The 12,880-nt window shown below is 40.5% G+C and overlaps 2 protein-coding genes across 4 annotated transcripts in view; one reads left to right on the top strand and one right to left on the bottom strand.

The window, feature by feature from the left end:
* Positions 1 to 7,362, top strand: part of LOC109866028 (carbonic anhydrase-related protein 10) — a 330,920-nt gene extending 323,558 nt beyond the window's left edge. Inside the window, exons 8-11 of one of the 3 annotated variants that reach the window (XM_031799279.1) lie at positions 3,905 to 4,059; positions 4,304 to 4,478; positions 4,877 to 4,949; positions 5,924 to 7,362. In XM_031799279.1, the coding sequence (XP_031655139.1) occupies positions 3,905 to 4,059; positions 4,304 to 4,478; positions 4,877 to 4,911 (365 nt within the window). In that variant the 3' untranslated portion in view covers positions 4,912 to 4,949; positions 5,924 to 7,362. The remainder of the gene's footprint in view (positions 1 to 3,904; positions 4,060 to 4,303; positions 4,479 to 4,876; positions 4,950 to 5,923) is intronic. The other 2 variants (XM_020454566.2, XM_031799280.1) reach the window with 2 other exon arrangements.
* Positions 7,363 to 9,047: 1,685 nt separating this feature from the next.
* Positions 9,048 to 11,963, bottom strand: LOC109865156 (alpha-N-acetylgalactosamine-specific lectin). Its single transcript, XM_020453266.2, has 6 exons — positions 11,885 to 11,963; positions 11,500 to 11,633; positions 11,267 to 11,358; positions 10,272 to 10,406; positions 10,028 to 10,139; positions 9,048 to 9,641 (listed from the first exon to the last, which is right to left on the bottom strand). Exons 2-6 carry the CDS (start codon positions 11,579 to 11,581, stop codon positions 9,559 to 9,561), a joined length of 504 nt encoding a protein of 167 aa, XP_020308855.1. The 5' UTR covers positions 11,582 to 11,633; positions 11,885 to 11,963; the 3' UTR covers positions 9,048 to 9,558.
* Between the last annotated feature and the right edge of the window lie 917 nt (positions 11,964 to 12,880).

The raw sequence follows: 12,880 nt of genomic DNA, 5'->3' as shown, positions 1-12,880 counted from the left end.
AGACCACTGCAAATCTACCAAGACCTGGCCGTCCCTCTAAACTTTCAGCTCATACAAGGAGAAGACTGATCAGAGATGCAGCCAAGAGGCCCATGATCACTCTGGATGAACTGCAGAGATCTACAGCTGAGGTGGGAGACTCTGTCCATAGGACAACAATCAGTCGTATATTGCACAAATCTGGCCTTTATGGAAGAGTGGCAAGAAGAAAGCCATTTCTTAAAGATATCCATAAAAAGTGTTGTTTAAAGTTTGCCACAAGCCACCTGGGAGACACACCAAACATGTGGAAGAAGGTGCTCTGGTCAGATGAAACCAAAATTGAACTTTTTGGCAACAATGCAAAACGTTATGTTTGGCGTAAAAGCAACACAGCTCATCACCCTGAACACACCATCTCCACTGTCAAACATGGTGGTGGCAGCATCATGGTTTGGGCCTGCTTTTCTTCAGCAGGGACAGGGAAGATGGTTAAAATTGATGGGAAGATGGATGGAGCCAAATACAGGACCATTCTGGAAGAAAACCTGATGGAGTCTGCAAAAGACCTGAGACTGGGACGGAGATTTGTCTTCCAACAAGACAATGATCCAAAACATAAAGCAAAATCTACAATGGAATGGTTCAAAAAGAAACATATCCAGGTGTTAGAATGGCCAAGTCAAAGTTCAGACCTGAATCCAATCGAGAATCTGTGGAGAGAACTGAAAACTGCTGTTCACAAATGCTCTCCATCCAACCTCACTGAGCTCGAGCTGTTTTGCAAGGAGGAATGGGAAAACATTTCAGTCTCTCGATGTGCAAAACTGATAGAGACATACCCCAAGCGACTTACAGCTGTAATCGCAGCAAAAGGTGGCGCTACAAAGTATTAACTTAAGGGGGCTGAATAATTTTGCACGCCCAATTTTTCAGTTTTTGATTTGTTAAAAAAGTTTGAAATATCCAATAAATGTCGTTCCACTTCATGATTGTGTCCCACTTGTTGTTGATTCTTCACAAAAAATACAGTTTTATATCTTTATGTTTGAAGCCCGAAATGTGGCAAAAGGTCGCAAAGTTCAAGGGGGACGAATAGTTTTGCAAGGCACTGTATGTCCTACCTGTAGGCTAGGGGCTGGTGAGCATGCTGATGTTGTTCTAGTCTAGATAGATACACACTGTGAAAGTGAATAGCAGCTAAACTCCCAGTATAAATAGAAGGAGCAGCTAGTGTGACCTCTTCACAGCAAACATAGTACCTTTTATTATAAACGGAAGCCGCAACAGATGACTACATATTGAGTGTGTTAGCGTAGTAGAGAGAGCGAGAGAGAACAAGAGATGGAAAGAGAAAGAGAGAATGATGGAGAGAGGGATAGATAGGGACAGAGAGAAAGAGAGAATCAGAAATTCTACACACTAAAAAATGCTGGGTTAAAAACAACCCAATTTGGGTAAATATTGGACAGAACACACGTTGGGTTATTTTGACACACAAAAAAAAACATTGTTTTCTTTAAATTTAGTTGTTGATGCTGGGTTAGTGAGCTATGATCTACCGGGTCAGATCAGAAGACTGGAGGTGTGGTTTAGCAGGGGCATGGCTTTTAGATTTAGATTATTTTTGGCCACCTGTGATAGTAAATGTAATTCCGGTTAATCTATTCTGTTGTATTTTCAACATATGTTAAGGTTGGAAACTGACGCTTTTGTAGCTTTAATAGGATTTAGACAAGTGTAGGAGTATCTTTTAAGTGCCTATGCATATCCCACTGTTGGGCTAGTTAACACGTTCTTATAATAACATGATGAACATGAATGACATATATGCTCACGTGTTGCCAAAAGGAACTATCTGGAAGCCACAACCCCATATGCAAAGCGGTCATCAAGGCAAAGGGTGGCTTCTTTGAAGAATAGCAAATATTAAATATATTTTTTGGTTACTAAATGAAGAGGGCACGACAAAACTGATTCCCTCTAAGGAGACTGAAAAGGTTAAGCATGGGTCCTCAGATCCTCAAAAGGTTCAACAGGTGCAACATCGAGAGCATCCTGACTGGTTGCATCACTGCCTGGTACGGCAACTGCTCGGCCTCCGACCGCAAGGCACTACAGAGGATAGTGCGTACGGCCCAGTACATCACTGAACTAAGCTGGACCTCTACACCAGGCAGTGTCAGAGGAAGGCCCTAAAAATTGTCAAAGACCCCAGCCGCCCAAGTCGTAGACTATTCTCTCTGCCACCGCATGCAGATAACCAACAATTTACGGTGTTTGGAATGAGACTAACGTGAGGTAACGAATAATTAATTAATTAGAAGACTAATTGATCAGATATTAAAATATTTGAAGAGTTATATTAAGAAAATTATAACTTTGTAATTTGAAGATTTTCCTTGGAGCCCCGACTTCCTAGTTAATTACATGTACATGATTGGTTTAATTACTTAATAATAATTACAGAGAATTGATTTGATAAAATAACAGTCTTCACAAATTATGCCGAAGACACGACAGTCTACACCTGTTGAATTCGGTGCACGTGACGAATAAACTTTGATTCCATTTGATTCCATAGGTGTTATTTCATAGTTTTGATGTCTCCACTATTATTCTACAATGTAAAACATTTTAAAAATGAAGAAAAACACTGGAATGAGTATGTGTTCCAACTTTTGACTGGTACTATATATGGGAGGGGTGGAGAGTAGCTTTAGGATGGGACTGGATGGTGTTCAGAGATAGATGGGAGGGGTGGAGAGTAGCTTTAGGATGGGACTGGATGGTGTTCAGAGATAGATGGGAGGGGTGGAGAGTAGCTTTAGGATGGGACTGGATGGTGTTCAGAGATAGATGGGAGGGGTTGAGAGTAGCTTTAGGATGGGACTGGATGGTGTTCAGAGATAGATGGGAGGGGTGGAGAGTAGCTTTAGGATGGGACTGGATGATGTTCAGAGATAGATGGGAGGGGTGGAGAGTAGCTTTAGGATAGGACTAAAAACAAACAAAAGATAACTATTGTCAAATATACTGTGTCTGTAAAATGTATATAGTACGTATAAACTGGAAGTAGAAGACTAAGTGTGGTTGTCTATTAGTTTAGACCAATTAGGGGATGGATGAAAAACAAGGGGGGTTGTCAAGCAGTCTGCTAAACCAACAGCCTGTCGTGTAGTCTGCTTTACCAACAGCCTGTCGTGTAGTCTGCTATACCAACAGCCTGTCGTGTAGTCTGCTATACCAACAGCCTGTCGTGTAGTCTGCTATACCAACAGCCTGTCGTGTAGTCTGCTATACCAACAGCCTGTCGTGTAGTCTGATATACCAACAGCCTGTCGTGTAGTCTGCTATACCAACAGCCTGTCGTGTAGTCTGCTATACCAACAGCCTGTCGTGTAGTCTGCTATACCAACAGCCTGTCGTGTAGTCTGCTATACCAACAGCCTGTCGTGTAGTCTGCTATACCAACAGCCTGTCGTGTAGTCTGCTATAACAACAGCCTGTCAAGCAGTCTGAGAAATACCAGCTTAATGTGAAATTAGCAATTTGCAAAACGTCTACATACAAATGATGAACACACCAGTTAGAGTGGATGTAATACATTTTGAGACAGTAAGACAAATATATCATGGATATTCTAAACTAAATATTAGCTTGAGAGGACATGAAATGTGATAAAGACAAGCTTGTAATGCAGCGTTCTACAATACTGGAACTAGGGACCCACAGGGGAAGCAGGGTTTTGTTCCAGCCAAGCACAAACGCATCTATTTCAACTAGCAAGTGCTTGTGTTGGAGCTGAGCTAGGACACAAGCATGCACACTCTGTAGCTCTCCAGGTCCAGGACTCAAGAACTCTGCTATAATAGAATATTAAAATGTAATATTGAAACCTGTCTATCTTGTCCATCTTCTCCAGATGATGCATATTTGCTGATGGGCCTGAACATCGAGGAGATTTACCCAGAAACCTCTAGTTTTATCACATATGACGGGTCGATGACCATCCCGCCTTGCTTTGAGACGGCCACATGGATCCTGATGAATAAGCCAGTGTACATCACACAAATGCAGGTCTGTCTCTACAGTAGCTTCTTACTGCTTAGCTACATAAGACTGTCAAACAGCAATTACGTTCCTCTACATGGATTGTTCTCCCATTCATACTGAAATAATGCCTTTTCTTCACTTCCGATCCCCTCTCATCTCTGCTTTCCTAACCTCTCTCGTTCCATCCCTTCATTTACATACTCTACCTTTCCATCTTCTTTGTTCATGGACCTCCCTTCCCTCACCTCTCCTCCTCTCTCCTCTCCAGATGCACTCCTTACGACTGTTGAGTCAGAACCAGCCGTCTCAGATCTTCCTGAGTATGAGCGACAACGTTCGCCCGGTCCAACCTCTGAACAACCGCTGTATCCGGACCAACATCAACTTCAGCATGCAGGGCAAAGACTGTCCCAACAACAGGGCCCAGAAGCTCCAGTACCGAGGTAAACACAGCTCCAATCCACCCGCCACCACCATTTTGTTAGTGATTTATTTAAACAAGGTCTGACTAGCAGACATATACAAAATGGTGGTGAAGGAGACATGGACATTAACGTTGGTTGTTTTCTATGTGTCTGCTTGTGTCCCTCATAAAGCAAAATACTACCTAAAACATAGTCTTATCAGCTTTGTAAAATATAGCCTTAACGTTTATAGATTTTTTTTTTAAATTAAAAAGAGTGATTGTATATTACTTATCGTGATATTATAGCAATATTTCCAAACGACGTCTGAGAGTGTGGGCCAAACTACTTCATAACTACAAAGCCAACTCAGCATCTCAGTGTGATTCGGGGACTCTGCATGCGGTCTGTTTATCATCTCCTCTCCTCTGTTTCAGCCAATATATCTGGGCAACTGCTGCACAAAATGTGAATTTTACCCCTGAAGCGTATATACAGTGAGGGCAAGAGGTAAACCCCCATTATTCATTGTATTCTTCTTCCAGGATCTACTGTACTGTAGCCAGACTGTTCTGTTATCTTATCCTCTCGCTCTCCGATGAAATTCTTATTCTGTGCAGCAGTTGTTGAGAGATTGAAACACACAGACACACACACACACACACACACACACACACACACACACACACACAGAGAGAGAGAGACAGACAGACACAGACAGACAGACACACACACACACACAGACAGACAGACAGACAGACAGACAGACAGACAGACAGACAGACAGACAGACAGACAGACAGACAGACAGACAGACAGACAGACAGACAGACAGACAGACAGACAGACAGACAGACAGACAGACACACAGACACACACACACACAGACAGACAGACACACGCACACACACACACACACACACACACACACAGAGAGACACACACACAGACAGACAGACAAACACACACACAGAGACAGACATTTTACACACACACGTTTACCCCCCCCCCCACACACACACACACACACATACACACACAGTATGTGGTACTCTACCTCTCCAACCAGCCCCTAGAGAGTAAACAGAAGCAGCACAATAGCAGCAGAGTTGTCTCTTGTCTTTAATTACACTAGTTGTACTTGTTAATCTAAGGTTAAACTTTGAAGGCAGAGGAATGTCAGCCCCCTCATAGCTAGGTGTCAGTGGGCTAATTGAATGGGAAATGTATATTGGGATGCTAACAGAATGCTAACTAACAGATACTGTAGAAATGTTGTCATTTAGCGTACATTGCTAATATGAACATGGAACACCACAGCACCATATCGCTATGCTCAATGCATTCTGTCTCAATCCTAACAATGTATTGCCATGTTAAAATGAATGTTATAGATGCTGCAGGATAGAAAGGGGCTCCATGCTAGACGTGCATGTGCACAGAAAGGTGTGGTCTTCTCACCCTGTCCCTCTCCTCTCTTCCAGTGAATGAGTGGCTGCTAAAGTAGTCTCTCTTGGGTGAGCACAGAAACAAGACACAATGACAGAGACAGGAGGGGGATATGAGAGAGAGAGAGAGAGAGAGAGAGAGGGAGAGAGAGAGAGAAGGAAGGAAGGAAGGAAGGAAGGAAAGAAGGAAAGAAAGAAGGAAGGAAGAAAACAACTGGAAACCGCACCAAGGCTGCATCTCATCTAAGATTATTTCATGTAAAAAGAGAAAAAAATGAAACTGAACATTATCAAGTAAAAGACTTTGTGTTGCTTTGCAAAGAGACGACTACTTTTCATACGTACATCGAGAACTATTTGAATTCCAACACATACTAACTGACACGTCCAGTACAAATATATCTATTACGAAACCTGTTTTGATACTGATACTTTTTTGGGAGATAACAAAATGTTTAAAACACAAAAACACTGAAGCATTTATTTCATACAGCCTCTTCTTCACACGGACTGAGTAGGACTGATTGGGACTTTTAGCCTTTGTACATAGACACCTTGCTACCAATGAGATCTTAAGGACTTATCAAGACGACGCCCCCTAGTGGTTTAGACAGAGAAAGTCTTCAAGGCTCATAGCTGCGTCGTCATCACCGTCACTTACAAGGCATGCCGACTGCAACAAGCCAAGAGAGCTAGACCTTACAGCCTTGTAATAGCAGGTCATTATCAAAGCAACAACAGGAAAGGATCTTCTGTCTAACTGATGAACCGATGAGTGTCTTGGCCTTTGTTGTATATAGTATAATTATCAGTACTGCTGAAAAACTGAATATGTAAAGAAAAATACAAATAAACATTTTAAAAGATATATTAAGAGGATAAAAAAAAGATGAGTATTTTAAAGGCCCAGTGCAGTCAAAAATGTGATTTCTTGTGTTTTATATTTCCACACTATGAGGTTGGAATAATACTGTGAAATTGTGAAAATTCTGATAATGCCCTTTTAGTGTAAGAGCTGTTTGAAAAGACCACCTGTAATTTCAGCCTGTTTTGGTGGGATGGAGTTTTGGCCTTCCTGGTGACATCACCATGCAGTAAATTAGTTAATAGACCAAAAGAGTTCCAAACCTCTCAGACAATAACAGATAATTGTCTGTTTTTCCCCTCCCCAATCAGACCAATCCCAGACACGTCTAGCAAAATTCTTGCTTGAGAAATTGCCCTTTGCTAAGAAGCTATTTTTTGGCCATTTTAATTGAAAATAAATCACAGTAAGGTACTTAATTGTTATCCAGAAATGATTTGATATTGAGATGAACACTGGCTGCAATGGACCTTCAAACGCTTGGTTCACTTTGAATTGTGGAAGCAGTTCTGAGCTGAAGCCTGTTTTATTGCTTACAATGGTCTTACACTGTGTTTGAGTAATGTTATCAGCCCAATAAATGTGTCTGGAAAGTTCACTTTGGAAAATATGCTTCACTTTACACTGTTGTTTCTATGTATATGGTTTTGTGCTAAGTTATTGAATGAAGTTAGCGTGGTGAGCTGTACACGTTGGTGAGTGAGCAGACCGGTCTCAACTACAGCAAGATGCTATATGTCATCCAGTGGAGAATCCTCAGAGGATTTCATAAAAATAAATAAGTTATCCTTTTTAGATAAAACTATACTAAATATATTCACATCACAAAATAAATCATTCAAACACATTGTTTGGCAATGTGCAGCACTCTGTAGGGAAGCACCGTGGTGTAACCGGAGGACAGCTAGCTTCCGTCCTCCTCTGGGTACATTGATTCAAAACAAAACCTATGAGGCTCATGGTTCTCACACCTTCCATAGACTTCCACAGTAATTATAAAAACTTCCATAGGACATCCTCCAACCTATCAGAGCTCTTACAGCATGAACTGACATGTTGTCCAACCAATGAAAAGATCAGAGAATGAATCTAGTATTGAAAGCATACGCTACAGATAACTAGCACTGCAGTGAATAAAACGTGGTGAGTGGTTGACTCAAAGAGAGAGAAATACAATAGTTGAACCATTTCGAACAATTTCTTTTAAAAATGAAGGAGTGACGAGATAGAGAGCTAGCTAAATATATTATTTTTTATTACTTTAAATGTTATTTACATAGGTAGCAAAGGCAGTTAGATAGTTTAGCCTAATCAAACAGAGAGGGATACCATGTTAGCTAGCTCGCTGTGACTATCCAAAACCGGAACTCTTCCAAGTCATGGTAACTAGTTAGTTTACTTTTTCTCATTTATTGCCTACAGGGGCCCGCCGGTGTAACTGCTATTTGCTTACTGACTGCGTGATTGTTGCGGGTTTACTAGCTAACATATTAGTTCCATTAGCTACGGTATGTTGACTATGACGTTACTTTAGCTAAAATGGTGACAACGATGTAGGCTGTGTGTAGCTGTATGATAGGAAGGTTTGGCTTGGAACGGGGGGGGGTTCCCGCCTGGTCACAGACAGCTGATGTGTTGTGCATTGAAGTCTGCAAGTGAAGGTAAGAGGGGAGAGAAGGAATACAACATGCTGTTTGTATCTTGTTATGAAAGTGAACTGTTTGCTTGTGATCAGGGATGGATCCATTCCGCAGATTCTGTTGGAATTCAAATGTAAAAGGAAGAAAACGGAAACGGGTATAAACATACCTGAATGTGTCCATTTGAACTAATGATTACACCCTCGATCAGCTAGATACAGGCAGGAATGTGCAAGACGGTATTGAATATGTCATGGTCTGTCTGTCACCTCAAATCTTTCTCTGGACCTGTGTGCACCTACGTTTTAATCGTTCGTTCATAGACTACGTTGTAGCAACCTCATGATGGTTATAGGGGAAATTCGAGTATCATGTGACTATTAGGCTAAATCTATCAATGTTGCATTGAACTGGGTGAATGGAATATGAATCATCAAATCATCCACCACAGTCATCCAATGTGGTGTAATAGAAATAAGGCCACGCTCATAAAAAAAATATCTTCCTCTCTCATCTCAAAGGGCACCGACTGCCATGTGATGTTAGTATCACCTCCTTGATGTCTCACGCATGGTACAAGGTACCAGACACCTATCAATCAAGTTATCACATAGAAAACGATATGTAAAATAGATTGACCATGCATGAGAATGGGTGAAGCTGAAAGGTTTTATTCAAAGAGGCATTGAAGCATTGAGGGATAATCAGGATGACACAATTCCACCAATTCTTTCAATATTCCATATAAGAGTCAAACCATTAAAAATGTGCTGAGACTAATTTCCCCTGTACATTCAACATTATCATGTTTGTGTTCTTAGATAATGGTCGGTTTTGAGTTAGTGAGGGGATTGAACCGTTTGTTTGTGGATAAACCTTGGGTGCCTCGATGGTTGGTAGCTTAAGGCTAGTAACATACAGAGAACATGAGAGAAAATGCAATTGTAGAATCAACCTGACAATAACTTTAACAATTTACAATGGCAACCGACGATAGTGTAATTGCCATTAGATCACTTTTTATCATATTGTCATCAAGTATTCAATCTGTCCTCAATCAACGCAAAGGACTTTACGTGCGATAGCAGAAAATAAAATCAGAGTACGTTGGCGAAATCCCTTTACGCTCGCACTCTGTGTGGATGGTGTTGGACTCCTCTGCCATCTTAGGCTACTCCACCCGTAGCAATTCTCATGCAGACAAAGGTACAGCTACTGTCACACTTGATGTCATCGAAGCCCTCAGCCCCTGTAGAGGACAATGTCCATGTTAGTCTCGGTGGAAGGCAACAGAGTAATGACAACAGCGCTTCAATCAATGTGACAAATATGGAAAATTACAAATATTATATGATATGTTACTGTGAAGTTTGACCGTGTTTATGCACTTCTTACTATGTATTTGATTGTTCAGTCCTTCATACAGGGTCCCTATGCTTCAGGCCAGGCTTCAAACGGAACTGCATTGTAGCACGCTTGACATTTAAAGGTAATTTCCAATTGAGCAGACATCTGCAGTGTTTACCTTGAATGCGATCTCCGTGAATGCGGGAACGTTGCCTTTAAAAGGCGCATTCTCAATACGGATTGGGATCCGGGCATAAGTGTCACACATCCAATTTAAAGTTTACTGACCTGCATAAGAGTTCAGTGCCACACAGTCTTCTTCTCCCCACTGCTGAGCTTTGGCACTTTCGGACCAGAACCAATTCACGGATGACCCATCAGTCCACACATAATTCCCTTCCTGTCAGGGAGAACATTTCAAGGTTATCAACATCTCAGTGAAGGGCAGTAGTAACTTATCAACTGCCCAAATTAAAGAGATGTGAAATAAGACCTTAGTAAGTGCTTACATGAGTGTTACGGATTGTTTTACCTGATCCAGATCATTCAGTCCTACCCAGGCGTAAGCAGAGATACTCTGGGTCTGCTTCACCATGGAAAGGAGAAGCTGGTATTCTTCAACGCTGTGGACAGCAGCAAGGGTGCCCCTATCTCTCTTGCAGTAATCCTTTATGAAGAAACATCCATATTTTAATTGATTTATTTTACAAGCCTTGACTTTGTAGACATTTGATCAGTAGTGGTACACGGACGGAAAACTAATTTATATGGTAATTTGGGGGTATTATCAACAGTGAAATGTCTCAGCCTCCATCTTTTTTTTCTCACTAATTGGTGTTTTAACCAATCACGTAAGATTTTTGCACAGCAGAACTCTTTCAGCAGTGATCTGATTGGTCAAAAGACAAATTAGTGGAAAAATATCAGAATTGTGCTGCCTGTGTAGTCGCAGCCTGAGTTTTGCAGAAACACAACATGAATAACATAAAAAGATGGATGAAAACAACTTTTCAAAACATGAAAAACATTCCAAATAAATGCATTGGTGCGTTTCATTGGAAAACACATTGACACTTTTAGGTTTGCTTGTTCTAATCCCTGGTAAGTACAGTAAAATACTGTTAAATACACCCCCCCCCCCCCTCTCCTCGATTAATTTAATTAATCCATTCATTCATTACGAATACGGTAGCATTTCTTCGCTGTATAGATTCTGTATTTTGGATGTTTTCACTGTATTTCAAACAATATGATTTAATCACAATTAAAACTTTTAGTGCATAAAAATGACACAAAGTTCAAATGAGTTAACTGATTGATTCTGACAGCCCTTATATTTATATTGCAGTAGGTCTACTGTACTATGAAATGCAGAATGTTACTTGCCACTGAGCTGCCTGTAAGTTAGTGTCAGTGTAATAAAAAGAAGGTCGTATTAATTGGAAGTTTAAGTTATTTAATATTCTCTTTTACACCATCACTGTAAATGCAAGTGTTGATTAGATTCGCTGCAGGTGGGACACTTACCAGTGCTTGCTGCCATCCCATTTGTTTATTAACCATTCTGTAGCAATGGGGTATTGTACTGTCTGGTCCAGTATATCCACTTGGACAGATATCTGCAGAGAATGTATTTTTTATTTTAAATTCCTGCAAGCTTGAAACCTAACTACTACTAATCACTTAGAACAGCAAATAGAAGAGAGAGAAAAAAGACATTCAAAATAAACTGGATTGAAATGGGATTGGCTGTCACTTACAATGAGGATCGTGGCGGAGGGCTCCAGTTCCCAGAAGGGTGAGGAGGAGACAGGCAAGAACAGACACAGTTACGACTCCCATGATGATGGATCGAAGATCGTGGTGGTCTTTTGGCCTTCTACTGCAGTTCTTCCTATAAAACAGAATTATATCAAAAAGTGTATTACTCAGGAGAACCCACAGCGTTACAGATTCATGTAGGATATAGATATAATTATTATTTAAATACTACAATGTTTTTTGCCAACAACAAATTAGAACATTTTAGGCCAGGATTTAATCTGATACTTTTTTGAGGCATAACCATGTTGATATTATGTCTCTCTTCTTTTCTTTTTTTAAGACAATAGTTAAAAGTTCTTCTAAAACCGTAAAGACCCTCACCAAATTCAGAAGAGAGAAACTGATGTCTTCCTTGAAGTGTTTCTTCAACCAGAAAGGACAGGTGTCTTTTCAATTCAAATGTTAGCCCTTTTAAAAGAGACATTTGGGGAAGTAGAAGTAGAGATATCATCTGCAAGTCATATACCATTGCAACAAGTAGTGATTATGATCCATAATATCCTTGGCCCTGTCCATTCTTTTAAATATGATTTTATTTGAATCGTATGTAGCCTTACATTGAGGCCCTATGCATTGCTATGCATATCCTCTTTATGGTGGTTGTGAGAAGTACATACACACTAAGAAGCGCATACACACTATCCCCACATGAAAGTTCATGTTTAATGTTAGAGATGTATTTATTTTTTGACCTGAATGTCCACAAGCTGATTGGCCGGTTTATCCTTTCAGGGATGCTATTCAGAAGGTACAGTAGACCACAGCAGCAGTTAATAACCGCTTGAATGATAATGGCGAAATGTAGATTTCCTCCTAAATAGATGTACTCCAAAAGAAATGATATGTCATGAGAGGGCCATAAGCAATAACTAACCATGCTTATACTGCCAGAAAGATTACAATCTCACCTTTCTGGTAAAAAATAGTTATAAATTGTTGAGGTGTGCTCAATTTTGAGGATGTATTTCCTATTCTACAAAAGTCTATGAATAAGGCTTGAAATGACTTATATGCTTTCTAGATATAGAAACAGTCAATTTATAAAAACAACTCACTAGATGTAACCTTCCTTATGTAAAAAAACAACATATTTCTGTGGTTAGTGTTGAGAAAATGTTCATTTTTTCCAAAGGTCTCGTTTCAAAACTTCTTCCCCCACCCCTGTGAACCTCTGACAGAACTCAACTTTCATCTCATGTTGTCCGTCTGCGACAAACAGAAAGTGTCTTCTGTTTCAAACTGGGGTCAGATTTCCCAATGGGATATTGGACAGGGCGAACAAGGGCTATCGATCAGTGTACATTGTCCACAGATCGA

The sequence above is a fragment of the Oncorhynchus kisutch genome, linkage group LG20, assembly GCF_002021735.2.
Source record: "Oncorhynchus kisutch isolate 150728-3 linkage group LG20, Okis_V2, whole genome shotgun sequence".
NCBI lineage: Eukaryota > Metazoa > Chordata > Actinopteri > Salmoniformes > Salmonidae > Oncorhynchus > Oncorhynchus kisutch.
This window is presented reverse-complemented; position numbering and strand designations above follow the sequence as displayed.

What these genes read in the sequence shown, in the direction of transcription:
- LOC109865156 (XM_020453266.2), bottom strand. Translation starts at nt 11,581, where the DNA reads ATGGGAGTCGTAACTGTGTCTGTTCTTGCCTGTCTCCTCCTCACCCTT. An exon ending in TGGGATGGCAGCAAGCACTG is followed by an intron (nt 10,407 to 11,266) that starts GTAAGTGTCCCA and finishes TTCTTCATAAAG; the next exon opens with GATTACTGCAAGAGAGATAG. An exon ending in GACTGAATGATCTGGATCAG is followed by an intron (nt 10,140 to 10,271) that starts GTAAAACAATCC and finishes TCTCCCTGACAG; the next exon opens with GAAGGGAATTATGTGTGGAC.